This window comes from Lepidochelys kempii, chromosome 1 (assembly GCF_965140265.1).
Source record: "Lepidochelys kempii isolate rLepKem1 chromosome 1, rLepKem1.hap2, whole genome shotgun sequence".
NCBI lineage: Eukaryota > Metazoa > Chordata > Testudines > Cheloniidae > Lepidochelys > Lepidochelys kempii.
This window is the reverse complement of record NC_133256.1, coordinates 247,268,893-247,287,983: the sequence shown is the minus strand read 5'-3', so window position 1 is coordinate 247,287,983 and position 19,091 is coordinate 247,268,893. Positions and strand designations below refer to the sequence as shown.

The 19,091-nt window shown below is 44.1% G+C and overlaps 1 protein-coding gene across 4 annotated transcripts; it reads right to left on the bottom strand.

Moving 5' to 3' along the window:
- Positions 1–4,474: 4,474 nt before the first annotated feature.
- MRPS33 (mitochondrial ribosomal protein S33) lies at positions 4,475–18,104 on the bottom strand. 4 transcript variants are annotated; one of them, XM_073322315.1, is made up of 5 exons: positions 17,966–18,104; positions 15,707–15,838; positions 15,144–15,191; positions 13,876–14,131; positions 4,475–11,377 (listed from the first exon to the last, which is right to left on the bottom strand). In XM_073322315.1, the coding sequence occupies exons 4-5, from the start codon at positions 14,088–14,090 to the stop codon at positions 11,272–11,274; spliced, it is 321 nt and encodes a 106-aa protein (XP_073178416.1). In that variant the 5' UTR covers positions 14,091–14,131; positions 15,144–15,191; positions 15,707–15,838; positions 17,966–18,104; the 3' UTR covers positions 4,475–11,271. The 4 variants fall into 4 exon arrangements, with proteins under 4 accessions (XP_073178416.1, XP_073178399.1, XP_073178407.1 ...); XM_073322298.1 differs by lacking the exon at positions 15,144–15,191 and having other exon boundaries at positions 17,966–18,103; XM_073322306.1 differs by lacking the exons at positions 15,144–15,191; positions 15,707–15,838 and having other exon boundaries at positions 17,966–18,103.
- Between the last annotated feature and the right edge of the window lie 987 nt (positions 18,105–19,091).

The following is a 19,091-nucleotide window of genomic DNA, read 5'->3' as shown; positions in this document are numbered from 1 at the left end:
AGCAAGTGAATGCATCCGATCTCTGAGGGTTTTTTTTTTCCCCTTCAGTTTTTACCTCCTTCACGGAACAGCAAAAGTCATTAGAGATTATATGGGTCTGGAGTAAGAAAGCTATAAAACAAAGAAGACGCTAAATCAATATAGGGACTCAAATACAGAAACTGCAGCTTTGGAATGGGACGGTGAAATAATGTTGCCCAATCAATGGTCATTGCTGTAAGAGATGTTGGTTGTATTGATTTTATGATTATTTCTGCTATTTCAGCTGGGAATTCGTTGCAACCATTCTATGGTTGTTAAAGTAGCTGATTGGAAACAATCCTTGTAGCTTCTGTGAAGGAGACTGGACATTTCCTCTCCATTTAATCATCTTCAAGCGGGCTGGCCTACTAGCCAGCCCAGCCTCCACATCTTCACTGTTTCTTTTCACAGTCGTCTGGGGTAACAGAGTATTAAGTGGTAAGAGTAAAGAACAACAATTTGTCACTGTGATGGGGCAGTCTGCTTCCTTAAGGGTAGTGATGCCCCTTTACTGATGTACAGGTTTTCCCTGAGCTGGAGAATCCCCAGAAAGAAAGAAAAAGGCAGGAGTTCCTCAGCACAGGAGAAAACCTGTCTAGGAGAGGGGAAGGCTTCTTTAGCATAAGCAGGGATTGCTTAAGCACATGGAATTCACATGCACTGGAGGAGTGGAGCTTACCTGTTATATGCTCCATGCCCTCTACCACCTATGCTGCTCCCCCTACCTGCCTGATGCCCCTCCAAAGTCCACCAACATCCCATGCTTTTCCCTGTTATTCCACTCCAGATATTCCCCAACACACAGCCTACCTGTCCAGATAGAAATTTTCAGTTGATGGATATGTGTCAATTCATGTTGTGAAAACTGTTTGTCAGAATTGTGTGTTAAATTTTAGCCGGGGATTTCATTTGTTTTTAATATATGTTCTTCAGCGATGCATTGAATGCTGTTTGGTTTTTAATGGAAGTTTTATACTGTAATATATAGATACGAAGGTTGAGTACTGATGGGGTTAATACCACAATTAATAGTCTGTCGGTGGTAAAAAAAGACTTGCTTACATTTGGTTTCCTCTAAGATGCAATCTGCTTGTCTAGCATGTAGGAATCAGGCAATTGAAATACTCTACGGTTATCATTTCTGTGAGTATCTGCGAATGCTTAAGATGCAATAGACCACAGACAAAATTTCTGGTACAATGTTCAATGATCTCTCAAAGGCTTTTGATGCTGTGGATTGCTTGAAGCCGTCAGTTACACTAAAGGCTTCTGGACATGGGTATTCCTGTTCTAATTTGATATGACGACTTCTCCCTACAAAAGACAACAATTTGTTTCAGCAAATGAATACAACTCCCAGATACTCCCTAATGGGGAAGTTCTGTAGGGCTCCATCTCAGATCCATTTTTTATTTCTGTTTTTATAAATGAATTGTATGTTTTGTAAATACTCTAATATATATCTATACTCAGAAGGCATTATTATTTATTATAAAGAGAGCTTTTATTTGATGGCATGTTGGACTTAACTAGCAGTTTGATTTTGACAAGATACAGAGAGAATTTATACCTGGGCCTTGGTCAATACCAGGCAACAGAGCAGTGTCTTGAAAAATGACACAATGTATAAGCAGGGTGGCTAACAGTAGAAACAAGCCAAGAGGCTATGGAGTGCTACTTTCCAGCAGTCAATAATGACTGCAAGATTCTCACGCTTTTGGTTGATATTTTGTATTTTATTTTTTAAAGTGTGAATTTAGTGTTTGTGAACAGTGCTAGACTGAAAGTCCATCCATTGCCTTTTGTCTGCGTATTATTATCATAGTGCCTATTTTGATTGTAAGCACTTTCGGGCAAGGCTGGGGAAGAGACTGTTTTTTTCTTCTGTGTTTGTAGAGTGCCTAGCACAGTGGGGTCCTGCTCCATAACTCGAGCTCCTCAGTGCTATGATAATATCAATAATAATAAAAACAGACACAGAACAGCCCAGCAGCAGCAACACGAGCTTCCCCATGCTGCACCATCTTTTGGGTAATAGGATAGATCAGTCTCCACTTGGATTCAGCCTTTGGTCTTTCTCCTACGCCAGTTGTGATCATGGTTATTGACATAAACACGAGCCTGTAGAGAATGTCAACTCACTTCATGCAGATTGCTGAACAGCCCTCAGATGCTAATAGCTTTTGGTCACTATTGACCCAAGCTAGATTTGTCGTGGCAACAGAAAAGGTTCTATGGCCCATTACCAATCTCTCTGAACCATCCCATGTCCCTGTTTCATTTAGGGAACTATGGCAGCCTTAATGTTGAATTTCTTGGCAGTTGGTTTGTGTGCCATTGATTATTTAAGCAGTCTTCAGTATGATGTTAACTTTTTTAGTTCACATTAGCTATATGTAATTCAACTACTGCCCTTAAAGAATTGAGACTTATTTCTAGAGACCGCTGCTGCCTTTTTTGGTAAGTGGTGCACTTAGGTGAAGAAATATCCATTCAGGCACATCCCATCTTTGTTTATACATGTTCTTGGTAATGCTTTTAAAATGTAACCTATGATTCAATCTGCTGAAAACAAAATAAGTCCTCAGGTCAGCAGTGTACTTAAATACATTTTTAAGTTGATCCCTTTTCACTAAACGCTTAAAATTAAGCACTTGGTTAAGTGCTTTGCTGAACTGGGGCCTAATATGCATTATCCTATGCTGAATCAGGTATACAAAGATTCTCCAGGGACTAAAACCTAAGGTCCTCACTAAGTATTTACTTAGGCCCAGCTTCACAAAGGAATTTAGGAGTCACAACACCTAACTTTTAGGTGCCTAGAAAAATCGCTGGAACAATAATGGAATCCACAAAACCTGATTTAGGTGCCTAGGCTCCCTATACAAGGAATAGGGAGATAGACACATTAAAATATAATCCACAAAAGCCAGCACACTAGGTGGGGAGCTGCCTAAACTAGCCAATGGGAGATGCCAACAAGAGGGTTGTGTCCTTAGCCCCACCCCTCTCAGTGTTAAGTACCTAAGTCAGGGCTGCAGGGAGACAGATATCTACCTCAGCGCTATGAGCTGGGTTAAACTTTGTTATGGGTTGAGCTAAAACATGGTTGAAACTCATGTGTGAATGTGCCCTTCACTTAAGATAGCTGTAGAGTGCAGTTAAGGGGCCACATCTAAAACAAGGCATAATGGAGTCTGCCCAGAAACTAGCACCATTTGGGCAGAGAGTTTCTCTGTGGATTGTTCTGACCAGTTTGGTGTCTGCAGGTATGGGGAAAAAAGTACAGGTGAGCAAACAGACAAGAAACTGGCAGAGACTTAGAGGCAATGAAAAAAAAAAGACCAAGCAGGAGCCTATAAACACAGCATAACCTTGGGAGAAGCCCAGACAGAGCTCTGGGGTCTGGTGCTGGCTAAAGAGGCTTGGGGCTGTAAGCAAAGCAGCTATCCCTTGTTCTTGGTTTCTCCTGCATTTGGACAAGCAGGACTTTAAATAAACAATAGCATTCAAAAAATACCAGACTTCATCAATTTCTACTCCCATGTGGAGCACCCCAAGATCCCCTAACTCTGATTAGCTGCTTGGGTTGAAAAAGGACAATATGTGCTTGTGATCTACAGCTGAGAACCCTCTCATGGAGTCAGGTGTCTAAGCCATTTTTTGTGAGAATAGGTGATGTAGTTGGAGCTGGAAGCGGTGCCTCCCTTATAACTTGGTAGTCCAGTGGTTAGAGATCTCACCTGTGTGAGGGCAGACCCAAGTTCTAGTCCCCCTGTGCCGGATGGGAAGAAAGGATTTAAACAGGGGTCTTCCACCTCTCAGGAGGTTGCTTTAACTACTGGGGTCTGGGTGATTCTGATAGGGATTGAGATGAATCTCTCCTGTTGATGCTCCTCCGCTTTGGAGAAATACCTAAATAGTCATGGGGCCAGAGAGTGAAAGAATGACTCCATAGCCTGTGATTGGGGAACAGAGAGGGGAAGTAGGAGACCCAGGATCCAGCCCCCCTGCTCCAATGAGTCTGTACTTCATTATGTACAGTGGAACAGCTTCAAGAGGCAAGACAGAGGGAGACTTCTACGCCCACATCATAATATCCAATAGCTCAGTGGTTAGGGCACTCATGAGAGGTGTGAGACCCCTGTTCTCTCCCCAGCAGCCAGAGGGAGGAATTGAACTGCGGTCTCCCACATCTTGGGTGAGTGCTGTAACCAGTGGGCTAAAAGTTATAGGGGATACACCTCCTCCTCAATTCTGAATGGGGCTCAAGCCAGTAGGCAGCCTCCGAGCACACCTACCAGCTCAGGCCCCATAGGCAAGATAGATCTTCTCCCAGTTCATGGATCACACTGGGGCTTAGGTAGGACAGGAGACAAGCATCCAGATGCCTAGATTTCAGAGTAGCAGCCATGTTAGTCTGCATCCGCAAAAAGAACAGGAGTACTTGTGGCACCTTAGAGACTAACAAATTTATTTGAGCATAAGCTTTTGTGGGCTACAGCCCACTTCATCGGATGCATAGAATGGAACATATAGTAAGAAGATATATATATACACATACAGAGAACATGAAAAGGTAGAAGTAGCCATACCAACTGTAAAAGGCTAATTAATTAAGATAAGCGATTATTAGCAGGAGAAAAAAACATTTGTAGTGATAATCAAGATGGCCCATTTAGACAGTTGGCAAGAAGGTGTGAGGATACTTAAGATGGGGAAAGAGAGTCAATATGTGTAATGCCTAGAGTGAGGCACTCTACACATGGCTGGAGGCAGAAAAGTAGGCACCTAGGGAACTTTTAGTGAATGTTTAGGGGCCACATGAATTTGGGCACCTACAGAGTTAGGCAGCTGCTGAAAGTGAGTTTTGTGGATCACAGTCGCACCTAAAGCTGGGGTTTAGGTCCCTGCCTCCCTTTATGAATCTGGACCTCAGTTCTTATGCAGGTATTAGTCTAAATTAAATCAGTGGGTCATACTGGGTGCTCAGCATTTAAAAAATAAAATAAAAAAAATCAGGCCACTTCTTTAATTGCTTGAATATAAAGCCTAACTTAAGTCACCCACTTCTGAAATCTTGGCCTGAGCAACCCTATCAATCTGTATCCAGGCAAGAATTGTAATGAAACAATAGGTTCCTTATATGTTTACTTTTACCTTTGCTGCAAAAGAAGCGTTGCAGCTGTGTCAAGTTTCTTCGTTTTTTCCAGACTGAATGCATTCTGCTTCTGATACTGCTAAAAGGTCTATGTACTGAAAAAGCCCAGAAGACAAGCAACATAGGAGAATGGGGCATACCCACTGAACTCCATCAAATATTTACAAATGGGTTTAAGAGCAGTGGGATGAAGTAAAGAACTTTCAGATTTAGACAAAACACCATAATGGATATAAGCCCCTCCCGCATTTCTTATCCCTTGGAGAGGTTTGTTTTCATAGACTCATAGCAGCTAGAGATGCTAGCACATCTCCCCTCCCCCACAGCATAGACTTGTTCCCTACACTGTGTCCAGCTGTGTCCAAAGCTTTGTCCAGTCTAGCTTTGAATAAATGGCTCAAGCCAAGGAGGTGTAATCCACAGTCCACTATATAACCACCTTGGAAAGTTTCCCCCACTATTCAGCCTAAATTATCCTTCTCAATTTCATTAAACAGTTAATACTTGTAGAGTATTAAGATTCAACAGCGGCAGCAGAATCAGCAACCCGTTAGTCCTATTTATATCCCCTTAGACAATTCTAAACAATCCCTCAGCTGCATTGATGTTTAGAAGCTTCAAATATTTGTAAACAATTATGTCTCTATTTAGTTAGCATTTAACCACATGGCTCGTTTTATTCTATGATCATAAATTAATCCTTTTGGGACTAATAATTTTTAGTCCTCCCCCCCCCGCCATATTCCCCAACACAGATTGGTTTTGAAGGGGGCAAGAAAGTGCACAGGGAACAGGAAATGAGATATCAGGCTGTGCAACCTTTACACCTCCTCTTCCACCAAGCTGATCTGTCCCCGAAAGGTCAGTCTTAAGGCTCTGGCCCAAGATGTATCTACCTAGTCTAATTCTGGCCTGTTATAAAAATTACAAAGGTTATGTAAACCATTTGTTTTAATTTACTCCTCCATTCTTACTAAGTCTTGTTTTTAATTAGACCTTTGAGTCTAAGGCTGTTATAAAGGAATTTCATGCAAGTAGTTTTGGAGACATGAAACAGCCTCCAACCCCTAGAAGATGTTGCACAGGAAGAGTGCCTGCCCTTACACTCAGGATTCTCAGTCAAGAGGGCACAGGCCAAACCTTCTCTTTACTGCCTAAAAAGAAGGGCGTATTTTTTACCTCAGGGTAACTAACACACAAGCTAGCCTGAGGTACAAACACAGTGAAGACAAGGTTTTAATTTACCACAAGGTGAGGTCAACCCTCTACCCGTGCCTGCGTTTGATCTTGCCTAATTTATCTCATGGTAAAAAAGTGCTTTGTTTTTCACGGTGTTTTCATGTTGGGATTGCTCACAAGTAATAGCTGCCTGGAGGACTTTTTTTTTTTAAGACCTTTTTTTAGTAGGGAAGACAAGGCTTCAGAGATGTTCTCTGATAAGCTGTGTTGCTTGGAGGGCTCCAATCCAAGAGCTGTACAAGAAGTGTCCAATGACCACACACGGGAATAGAATTCTGAGGCTAAAGTGACATTCCCTCCACATTTTGTGTTAAAAAAAAAAGTATGCAAAACTGTCTTAACTCAAATCACTAAGGGAATGTGTGTTTACACTTAAAAGTTGCAGATACATTTACCATTTAAAACAAAATGTTTGAAAATCACCTCCCTCCATCCCCACTTACCAATTAAGTCCAGAGTGAGCAGCTTCTGGAAGGGAACATCTCGAAACCTAAAGCAGAACAGTGAATGCAGAGTGCCATACAGCTTGTTTCAGGTGTTACTGGTGTCATCAACTCTTGTGTGAAAAGAATTACTCTGAAATCAGGTTTTGAAGTGTATTTTCCATTGTACATTGTGGATTTGCTCCTGTTACAGCCACCATAGCCAGCCATTGGCAGAGGTGCACAAGTGCAGACCCTAGTGTAGACAGGCAAAGCTGCTATTTGCACAAGTAGGAGCTTACCTCTGCTTTGAGTGGGACATACTCTACCAGTGCAGGTAGCATCTTAACGTCAAAACACTTCTTTGGGGTAGGTAAACATTCCAATTTATAGATGGGAAAACTGACGCACAGTGACACAGAGTAAACAGCAACTCACTGGCAGAACTAGGGACATATTCCGTATCTCCAGCTACCCAATTCTGCACTCAAACTAGTAGAACAGAATACACTCTCCCCCTCCCCCCGCAGCCAGGTGAATTATTTTAAATTTAACATTTATCATGAATGATGCACACATGCCTAGGGTGTGAAAAAAGTTATACTTGTTCTTTTCCCCCCTCTACTATCACAGTAATATACAAGTTATTAATAATCAATTTGCCCCACATTTTCAGTAAGTGGTGCTAGTCATGGCTACATTCACAATAGTATTTATTTTAACTTCTTCACTGTTTCCAAAAGAAACCTGCATTTATTAAACTATAATAGGAGGCTGCATGATATGTAAAGATAGACAACACTGGATCCCATAAGGTAGGGCTGTGCAAGGTCAATTATTTTGCTCAAAGAAAGTCCTCAGTGTGTCTCTGTCAAAGGAGATACTTGCCCTGTTGTGCCTTCTTCTGGCCAAATATGGTTTGGCAGCACCGTGCCTCAATTTCTCCTTCATTCAGGGCCCCTTAAAAAGTCCACATAGGCCGGATATTCAAAACATTCCCCCCCTCTGATCTGTTAAGTCCTACAAGAAGTCTTTCAAAAGCAAACTCAAACATATGAAGTCTTCACCCTGGTTTCAGCTGGGCTCTGTCCCTCCTCCCTGAGGATCTTTCCTTCCTTTAAGTTCATTTCATTCACTCCCATCTAAAGCTAGACACTGCTCTTCCTCCCTGAGGGTCTGTCTCTCAGCACCTCTTACCTAGTTTGGCCTTCCCTACAAGCTCTCCCAGCTGGTGCTTTTCCCCTGCTGACTCAGCAGCCTTCTTACTAGCTGCAGTTTCAACAGGCATCTGCCAGCCACCTGCAGCTGTCTCCCGCCTCCCAAGGCCCAGTTGCTTTCCCGTAAACCCTATTGAGCAGCAGGTAATCAGTCCAGGTGCACTGGATCCTTCTCCCTTTTAGAGGGGCAAGTCACCCTGTTACTCTCTCATTATGATACAAACAAGTAAGTTTTAAAGAGCCTCATGAACCCTATTTTAGAACATTGCTACCCTTAAAAATACCGCCTTAACTCAAGGTTGCTGTTACTGTCATAATATACAAATGCATTCAAAAGATCAAGGCTGGATTTTCAGATATAGAGAAACATATTTCTTTATACTTTGTAATGTTTTGCTAGATCTCAGTGTCACACTTCCTCTGACAGTCATGCCTCACTTGAAATAAACCGTGACACTGACCCTCCTACCTTGTGATATAAATTGCCCAAGATACCTCGATAAACCTGTTCAGGATACAGATGAAAGCTGACATTTTGCTTGCAGGTCCTTATTTAAAGGTCAATGAACTGAGTTTGTCACCATCAAGAGCTGGAGCATAGGTGTAACATTATTTCAGGTGCAACATTATTTCAGGTGCACTCAGCCTCCATGTCATCTAAATATCAAAGTAAGGTAATTCCACTGTAAAAACAACTGTAGATCTAAAGTCTAAGGTTATACAAGGGGGAAGCACGCTGTAATAAAAAAACCTGCAGCATCCAGTCTCATACCCTGGCTCAGCTGACTCCGCCTCACAGGGTGGCTGCAGGCCTAAAAAATGCAAAGTAGACATTCTGGCTTAGGCTGGAGCCCAGTTTTTGAGCCCACTCCCTCACAGGGTTTTAGAGGCCAGGCACCTGAGTCCAAACATCTCCACTGCAATTTTTAGCCCCAAAAGCCCTTGTCAGCTGATCTGGGCCAGCTGTGGCCAAGTCACAGTTCTTATATTGCAGTGTAGAGAATCTTAGAATCTCTCTTTCTCAGCTCTCCATCTGTAAAATGAGGATAGTTACACTTCCCTACCGAATGGGGGCATTGTGAGGATAAATGTATTAATCATTATGAGGTACTCTGATACTACAGTAAAGAGGACCATATAAATATTTCAGATAGATAAAGCCCCTTTACGATAAGAGAGATAGGGCTGCTGGGAGGTGATTTCTGGGGGAAATCTATGCCTTTGAAACTCACTGCCCTGCAGTTTCAGTTCATAGCCTAAGTTTATTATTCAGGGCATGCTGCAAGAACCATCTCTTCTCTCGGCCCTGCAAGGAGTTGGGAGTGGGGGCGACTGAGAGGAGGGTAGTGGTTGTTTGCGTGTAGGTGCTGGAGTTGGTTTATTATTTTTTAGACATTTGCCAAAGGTGGCCAGAATTTGTGATGGGTGCTCATTTGTATACTGTAGTATGAATTGGAAAAAATATTACATAATTTATTAGTGGAGATTTTTAAATGCTCAAAAGTCTAGAAACAAAGTTAAAGTCTCCTCTCCAACTGTATCTCAGCACTCTAAACACACATATAGTTAGTGAGAGAGAGAGAAAACCTAGTTGATTACTGTTTGCCAGGGAAGACACCATAAAATAAGGATTAAGTAATATAAGATACATAGAAAATCTCATGTATTGGAATACTAAACACTAGAGCTGCACAAGGAGTGGATGGTAAGCTCCAGAAGCCATATTTTTGAATTTGGATTGTCTATATAAAACCTCATCCCTAACATGACCATGAATGCATAGACGCACACACGAATTTCTACTGGGTATCTCCAGTTGGAGCATACCTATCAAGTTACCCCCATTCTCAAGTTCATGTGGTATAGATACACAGGGAAGAGTACAAACCCTGATGATTTTTACATTCAGCGTGCGTCTGTATGTTCCAGGGTATGCAGAAGATGTTTATTTCAGTAGGTGCCTCTGGAGTTTGAAGGCTTGCTACGTACTACATTCTCCCCCATCATGCACACAAGCCTTTTAACTTGGCCCTCTCCTGCTAATTCACTTGCCACATCCAGGAAGGCAGCCAAGGGAGTACTGTTAGCAGTACATTGTGCAAGTGGGGAAAGAGCTGTGCCTATAGGCTTGGAAGAGAAGGCATCAGCATTAAAGTGGGAAAAGGGCCAGAAAGGTACACCTAAAACACAGGGAGCAGGAGGAACAGATGTGGATGTATTTTCTGCTGCTGCACCCACGTAAAGGGAACGAATAGACAGGAAGACAGACAAAAGAAGGGTAAGGAGACACATAGCTGTGAATATGGATAACGCTGCAGGAGCCTAGATATAAAGGTACCCCCAATATCAATGAACTTGAGTTAATTTCCTTCTGGAATAATACATACATGTCCTTACAGACAAACAAACATCCTTGTCTGATCTCCTTTTGGAGTAATACATATTTAACAGTAATTCATTTGGTGGGGACTAGAACTTGGAAGCAATTTAGAATCCTCACACCACAACTTCTATCATCTGTAGATCTAATTACACATAGTACAATGAGAGTGCTGTGGGCAAGGAGGAGACCAGGAAGTGCCCTCCAGTGCATGATGCAAATGAACAGTTTCTAGCATTAAATAAAAGCAACCACCAAGGTAAAGGATAGGGTGGGTAAAGCTGCATGCATTATAAATTGATGTTCCAGACTACACAGTAGCAGAAGGCATCATTCTTACTGAGTCTGAACCAAACAGCACTGGGATCAATACAAAGAGGTAAAACATACTTAATGAATGAAAGAAGATAGAACATGTAGTATTTTGGCGAAAGTGAAAAGCCAAAGAAATAAGGAGTGAAAGCAGCAGATGCGAATACCAAAAATGTAGACTGGTTTTTTTTTATTGCTGACTCAGGTAGAAAAGGGCTCCAATAGCAATTGAAACCCAAATAATCATCATCATGGGTGCTGGAACATACTGAACGATTCTCATACATACAGTCACTGGTGGAAAAAAAAAATCATCCCCCAAAAACCTGAGTGCTCAAAGAGGCCTAGTAAAAACAGAGTTCAATTCAGAGTTTAATATCTGACAGACTGCTTACACCCCTTCCCCACTGCAGCCAGGAACTCAGCTGCATGCAAAGCCACCTCTGGCTGGGAAGAAAGAGATAGGGTTGCTTTTACTCTGACATTTCCAAAGTAGTCTGTTGCATTTCCAAAGTAGCTCTATTTCTTCTTGGTAGCTCTCTTTCCTTCTCCTTTCTTGGGTTTTCCTTTACCACGGAGCTTTCTCAGCCGTCTCATCTCTTCCTTAAAATCTTGATGTTCATCTCTGGATGGAGGAAAGAGAGGGAAGAGGGTTAAATTTAACTTCTTCCAAAAGAACGAGAGTGCAGTGGGTTCTGGCAGCCAATACTTCCCACTCAGAATGGTAGATTCCCACCTCGAAGAATGGAGAGATGTACATTAAACAAGATGAGAACTAAACTAAATATTATACAATGTGTACACTATCCTAGTGTGTTTTACATCAAGAGGAAAACAAAACAATAACATGATATTTTGCATTACAGCAGCACCATCCATTCAAGAATCACAAAGTACTTAACAGAAATTAAGGAATGAAGCCTATCACCAACATGTGAGGTAGTGTTATTCTATTTTAAAAGGTGGGGGAAACCAAGACTTAGAAGTGAAGGGACTTGCTCAGTCACACCAAGTCTGTGGAAGAATGAGAAACAGGATTCAAATTTCCTGGCTTGCAGTTTTGTTGTTTATCCAATGTTCTCCAACCCCCCCACCCATACCTATTCCCAGGCAAGTCTGATGGTTGTCCAGATGTGTTAGAGAATGAAGCAGATATTGAATCTCATTACATTTACTGTTAGCAATAACATTGCAAACACTCACGGAATAATTTGAAATATTTTCTTTGGTACTTATGAAATTAACAACATTGCCTTCATCAGTAACAAATGATATATATTTCATTCAGTATATTTATTGATCCATTGTGCTCAAATGGGAAGTAAAATACAAAATCAACAAGAGACAAAAATCAGAATGTCCCCCCTTCCAATCAGAAGTCTCGTCTTGTGTTGTAATGCCATGCAGAGACTCAAGTTTGGGTCATTAGCTCCTGAGGAGAGAGGCAGGGCAGGCTGCAGTTATACCTGTCATTGCTCTCAATTGATTCCACTGATGGGTTCTGGAGGAATCTATATCCACCAGTGGGATCTTTATTATTTATTTGTATTATCACAGTGCCTAGGAGCCCTAGTCATGAAGCAGGACCCACCAGCGCTAGGTGCCGTAAAAAAGCAGTAAAAAAGTGAACAGGAGTGGGGAAGGACAGGATAGGACATCCTGGAGAACCCTTTAAATAAATTCCACTCCATCTGCCACCCAAATGTAACTTAGCAGTGCAAAGTGTGGGAAAATGGGTAGCAGCACCTCAAGCTGGTCTGAGGCTGCTTCCCTGCTATTTTTAATACTTCCAGAAAAGCTGATGAATTATTCCCAGGCCCACTTGATCTCTAGACCTGTGTCTAACATCTACTGCCTGCCACAACATTTGTTTCTGAATAGCATGCCTGAGCCATTACAGGCCTCTCTGAGCATACGCAAGAAACAAGACACTTCAGCGAGCACAGTTTATAGTTTGGTGTTTTGTGCCAAGAGGAAGTTACTCTAGGAAGTGTTGTTCTTACAATAGTGCAGGCAATGCTCACTATACCATACTAGAAATAGAAACAAATTCTACCTACTAAAGAAACTCCTATAAATTCCATGCCATTTGGCCAGAGAAAGGGCTGTATTTAACTGCCTCAAAGAATATCTACAGGTAAATCGGTTCAGTGTTTTCTTATTCAAAATTGTAATACTCATTTAGAAGCTTGAATATAAATGTTTCTAGTCAGTTGTGTCCACCTACATTTGGAAAACAATTTTCCTTCATTTTGGATGGTTTGAAGATGACCTAGTTTTTTAAAACCCAAAGAAAAATCAATCACCACCAAATTTCAAGGTAGGTGCTGAAGTAGCCAGGGTAAGAGTATTTTAGCAGTTGGTGTGTTAACACGCTATAAATCTTTTGCAGCTCCTTGAAAGAACAGCACACCGCATAATTGTTGTTTTAGCTTCTGTTCTGCAGACAGACATCACACTCATCATTCATCAGATTTGCAAAGCACTGTCTTCTTAATGGATAAGGCCCCTGCCCCAAACAGCTAGAACAAGGGTTCTCAAACTTTTCTTGCACCACGACCCCCTTTTGATAACAAAAATTATCACATAAACCAGGGGGAAGGGAGACTACGACAAAGCCTGAGCCCACCTGAGCCCCGCAGCCTCGGGGGGTGGGGGTGGGGGGGGGGAAAGGCAAAAGCCCAGGGTGAAACCTGTGCTCAGGTTTCAGTTTTGGGCCCAGGCCGCCCCAGCAAGTCTAATGTCAGCTCTGGCAACCCCATTAAAACAGGGTCGTGATCCACTTTGGAGTCCCAACCCACGGTTTGAGAACTGCTGAGATAGAAAAAGCATGTCCCACATTGACACGTGATTGCTTAACTACACCCATTGGTCTATGAACTCTTGCCCACAAAAGAGGTTCAGTGCATCCAAATAGGAAAAACTATCGAACAACCAGCTCACATTTTACTCTATTCTTCCCACACCAAGCACAGCAAAAAAGTGCTTCTTCTATTTGGACTGTCTGTCTTCTGATCTGCACCATTTTAATAGTGCTGCTGCTGCTGCTTTAACACAACCCTAATAGAATCCACAACTCATTCAGTCCATTCCCCCAACCCCCACATTACACACATGGATCACCTGTAGAGGCCAAAGAAGCGGAGTTTCTTCATGAGGGCGAAGTAGGTGTTGTGAGGGGGATACCAATCGTAGACCTCCTTCTGTTTGGCGAGGGGCTGCTCGCTGAACAGCTTCACTACTTTCATGGACTTATTGTCTGTTGGCCTGACAACTTCTCCAAATATCCGGGCACTCAGGCGGGCCATCCGCAAGGCATAATTGGAAAGAGCAGACATCTCTGGGCAAAGAATGGACACGCACACATATACACACTTCCCTACAGAAGGAAGAGGAAAAACTGCAGCTCTTTGAGATGTTCCAGGATCCCAAGCATTTGCCAGTATGATCCTTCTTCCACCCTCAAATCACACTTGTAATTCACACAGGATGAGGGCATCATGCTTGAGGCTGCATTTCTCACTGCAACACAGCTAATGCCAATGTCATTGGCATAACCATAAAACACATTAGGTATCACTTTTAGCACATCTGAGGTTTGTCATCCCAGCTCTATGTAAAATTAGTCTAATTCCTAATACCGTACACAGTTCTCCATATAGAGACATCACTTAATTTGGTAGTTTCTGCAGAGAAGCCAGGGATTAAATGGCATGAAGACTCAGGCCAAGATCCTCAAAAGATTTTTAGGCACCCAGTTCCCATTGATGGATTCATACCTCCATCTCTTTCTCCCATTCCTCATTTCTTTGGATTTCATGCACGTCCTCCACCATGATGTTGTTTTCTGTCCGTTTTCTCGCATATCTGTCCTTTTGTTTAAAGCACCTCCCTCCTCCAACTATTTCTTTTGGAGGCAAAGGAAAAGGAAAATCCAAATTTTCCACTTTTGCCTTCTCTTTTCCAAGAGAGCCAACATGTCAGCAAACTTCCCTCCAACCAAGGAGACTCCCTCCAGAGTCCCTCACTTCTGCTCCTTCAGACAGCCAAACGGAATCTCTAGAATATAAGATGCTCTCAGAGTGATACTCTAAACATTACTGCTAGACCACAAGAGCAATTCTCTCTCCCCCCTAATGATCCCTTTGATGTTTTTCTTCAGCTCTCTTCCTCTCTTCACATTTCTCCTTCCCCATTTCTTTCCTCATCTTCTTCTCTATTTAAATTTGTTCTTCCCCACAGAATAGCTCTCAAGCTGCTACTCTCCACTTAATGAACCTGACAATCCTTGTTAGTTTCACTCTACTTGCTGGGATCAATGGGGAAGCAGCTACACAGGATGAGACAAATGAAAGAGAGAGAGAAGGAAAAGATTAACCCTTTTGTCTTGCCTTCAGCAGCAGACTGCCCTCTGATACTCCTGTTTATAGCTGTCAAACCTACGGAAATAGGAATAGTACATACATAGAAGAGGATTAAATCCGCTTTTCTCTGTTATTGCAGTCAGCTCCCCTGAGGACACATTGTATATGAGGCACAGAGGTACAATCCTCTGCTTGGGATATTCCTGGCAGTGGAGTTTCAAGCAATTTATGTCATATAGGGTTAGTGAACAAGATCATACGGGATTCCTATGACTCTGTAATGACTTCAAACCCCTTGTGCTGCCCATATCATGCCTGTCTGGTGAATAGGTGATGGTTTAAATCTCTAGAGCTGTCCGCCTTCTTTCATGAGCACTAGATTGACTTTAAAGTTTACAGTGCTTGTTTTCTTTTAAAAAGCATTTCACAACTGCATCCAGAAACCAACAACAGAATCAAGATGAGCATAAAATATTGAAGAGATGGATAAAGGGAACAGTGAAGACAATCTGTAGGACAGAGCCAAGCAGATTTAACTAAATTAATAGGGAACATTTTGTTTAATAACATTATCTAGAAGTAAATATTACCCCACGTGGGCTTCTACATAGCGGATGAGCTGGTGCACAATCGCCTCCTTAGATTTGCTCCGACTGGTGCTCAATAGCGAGACGAAACAGGGGGAGGAAGTGAATTCAGCACCCAAAGAATAATGAAGAGTTCTGGGTCAAAAGAAAATATGAGAAGAACTACAATGGGAGGTCAAGCAAAGTGTCAGGGGCTTTAAGGCAAAGCAGTGTCCTAATGTGAGAAGAGAACAGCTTTGGAATGGCTGCAGTCCAGCACCTCAGTTTATCACAACCATGGGCTACACATGGTAGAGTTCTTAAATCTCTCCTGTGCTACAGTGGCTCTCGTTCTCCAGCAGCTAGAGAACATCACACAGCCATGCTGAATCACAGCACTGGCCCTTTCTAAAAAGATATCCTGAAGTCCTGCATTTGTAGGCCAGACCTAAAAAGGAGTGTGGGATTGATTATTATTTTGCATTGGCCACCACCTTCACAGATACCAATGCATTCTACTGTGCCACAACCAACCCTCTTCAGTCTCCCTTTTCCACTGTGCCAGGAGAGATGAAACCACTCTTAGCTCCTAAATGATGCAAGACAGCAGAATGGTGATGGGCTTTTAATTTAATAGTCCCTGTTGGGATCTTCTAAATAGCCTAATCCAAGGTTGGAGTCCTTAGCTAATCCTGTCTAATCTAAGAATACCACAGAGATGAAATGAGTAAAAGTTGAAAACTCCCACAAGTGTCTGAAGAGCTATCCAAACTGGTCTCCTTGGTGACCTGAGTTTCTGTGAGAAGCAGATGGAAAGTCTGAGCCTAGTAGGTGAAAGACTACTGATACCACACGATGCCCCCGCCCCAAGCAGTTCTGTGCCCTGCCCCGTCTGCAGATGCTGCCCCTGCAACTCCCATTGGCCGCAGTTCCTGACCAATGGGAGCTCCGGGGGCAGCGTGCGGAGCCCCCAGGCTGCCCTTATGCATAGGAGCCAGAGGAGGGACATGCCGCTGCTTCCAGGAGCTGTGCGGAGCGGCCCCTGACCCAGCTCCCCAGAGGGAGCTCGAGGGCTGGATTAAATTGGCTGGCGAGCTGGCCCGCTAGCCATAGATCGCCCACCTGTGAGCTAGCAGCGCTAGGGGCTGGGCCACACTTCTTCATGACAGTGATGTTATCAAACTGACTGCTAGCAGTTTAACACTGAATGCTGTTTTCTGACAGGTTGTTTGCCCTGACCTTATCCCACTCCTTCACTGTCCTTCCCACTCCTTTCCTCATGACTGCCACTCTTTCCCTCTCCTTTGCTCCTATTAACTCCTCCCCCATATTGCCTCTCCCCCTTCCTCCACTCTGGCCCCCCCATAGTACGGTCTTTAAAAAGACCTGCAGACCACAGGATTAGTTCTCCTTTATTAATAAAATTTTTAACCTGACAATGTGTTTAGAGATTGTCTAAAGGCCAGAAGCAGAAGAGAGCGATCCCCATCAACAATAGCCATCTGTCTCCTTCCAACAGCTTCTGATAAAATGTGAACTGATTCTTAATGCTACATTGCTGTCCATTCGAAGGGCCCTACATTATTTTCAAGTGCTTTCCATGAAGAGGAAGGACACTAGCATTCTAGGTAGGAGGCACAGTTTAGATTTTGACAAGCAAAAATAAAGGGGTTGGGTTACAGTACCAAATTAAAACAAAAATGTTCCCATTAGTTTTATTTTTAAAAAGTCAACACAATTCTATTTACTTAAATTTAAACAGTGAAACATTTCATCTCATTGCTGCATCCTGATGGATACCATGGCGAGCATCAATTGCAAAAGCCTACAGTACCCATGGTGGGGACATCGTAACACGTCTCTGTGGCTGGGAACCCCTGGTACAGTTCAGGGCCAATACATTCACCCCCTACACTAAGCTGTTGGTTATAGCGAGGTACAGCTGCTATCCCTCACACCACAGACAAGCTTCTCCTCCACCCCACCCAACAGGCACCGAAGCCCCCTGCACAGCAGCACTCCTCCTTCCCACATCAGAGCACACAGGAGCCCCCTCCCACAATATACACACACACACACGCCCCTCCCATCGACCACTCCTCCCCCCCCCGGTACCCCTCCCGCAATATATACACGCACGAGCCCCTCCCCCCCCAATTACCCCTCCCCCCAACACACGCAGTAGCGCCCCCCCCCCCTTGCGCACAGCCTCCTGGGCTCCCCGCTTTCCCCTTAACCAGGCCTCACAGACACCCGCCCCCCCCCCCACCACTCTGGCCTCACCTCTCCGCCCTGCCTGTCATTCAGCCGCCACTCCACCGGAAGCGTCCCTCCCGCTCAACTCTCCGGGCTGCGACGGGGAAGCCATCCAGCGGCGGTTCCCGGTAACCACCCCAACGCAAGCGGACTGAGTGAGCCGTGCGCATGCGCGCTATGAACGCCGCCCGCACGGAGCCCTTCTTCTTTGTGCGGGTGACGTCAGGGTAGGTTGGTTGTTGCTGTGCCGAGGGCGGGGCCGGGGCGCTGCGTCCCCGCGCGTGCGCGCCTGCTGCTGGATCGCCTTCTCTTCTTGGGCGGGAGGCGGCTGGTTCTCACCGTCTGAGGGGGGCGTCCCGGCACGGGGTTCCCTGGGAGAGGGGCGGCGGGCAGGGGGCACGCGCCCGGCACGCGGTTCCCTGGGAGAGGGGCGGCGGGCAGGGGGCACGCGCCCGGGGAGAGCTCTGCTAGGCAGCCGCTGCCTGCTCCTTAGGGCAGGCAGGGGGGGTTCAGTCAGCCCCCCAGGGGCTAAGGGGACGGATGCCGCGCCCCGTCTGCAGCGCCCTCGAGGCATTCATTTAGAAGGGGGCTCTTTGCGCGCTGCTCAGCAGCCCTTTCCCCCGCAGGGAGCTTTGCGCCAGGGCATCTACCTGCCACCCTAAAAGCTGATGCCTGAATGTCAGTAGATGCCGCGTATCTTCTGCCACTATTTTAAATAAGTGAATTACCTGCTTGGAACAACCACCTTATTAAAAGGGATAATGAATGAGCAAATGCATGGCACAGAACAATCCGACGCTGGCAAGGCACAGACTAGATGGCCTAACAGGTGCTTTCCATTTCCAGTTTCCCTTTCAGTGTTAGTTGGCCTAAAAATGTGCCTATTGTAAAGGTTCTATTTCCATTTAAGTTTGTATGTAGCGTAATCACTGGGGTGTCTGATTCCCTAAAATAATCCTGCTTGGTTTCAAGCTAAGGGACATCTAATGCCTTAGGCAAACGTTAGAACTGCTACACTATAAAAGCTGCAGTAACTCATGACTCAGGCAAGATTCAAACCTACTGGGTTCTGATCTATCGTTATTCATCATGCCACTGGCTCCATCATGAAGCAGTCCTGCTAGAAAGATCTTCCCCTTCATCTCAATGTTGC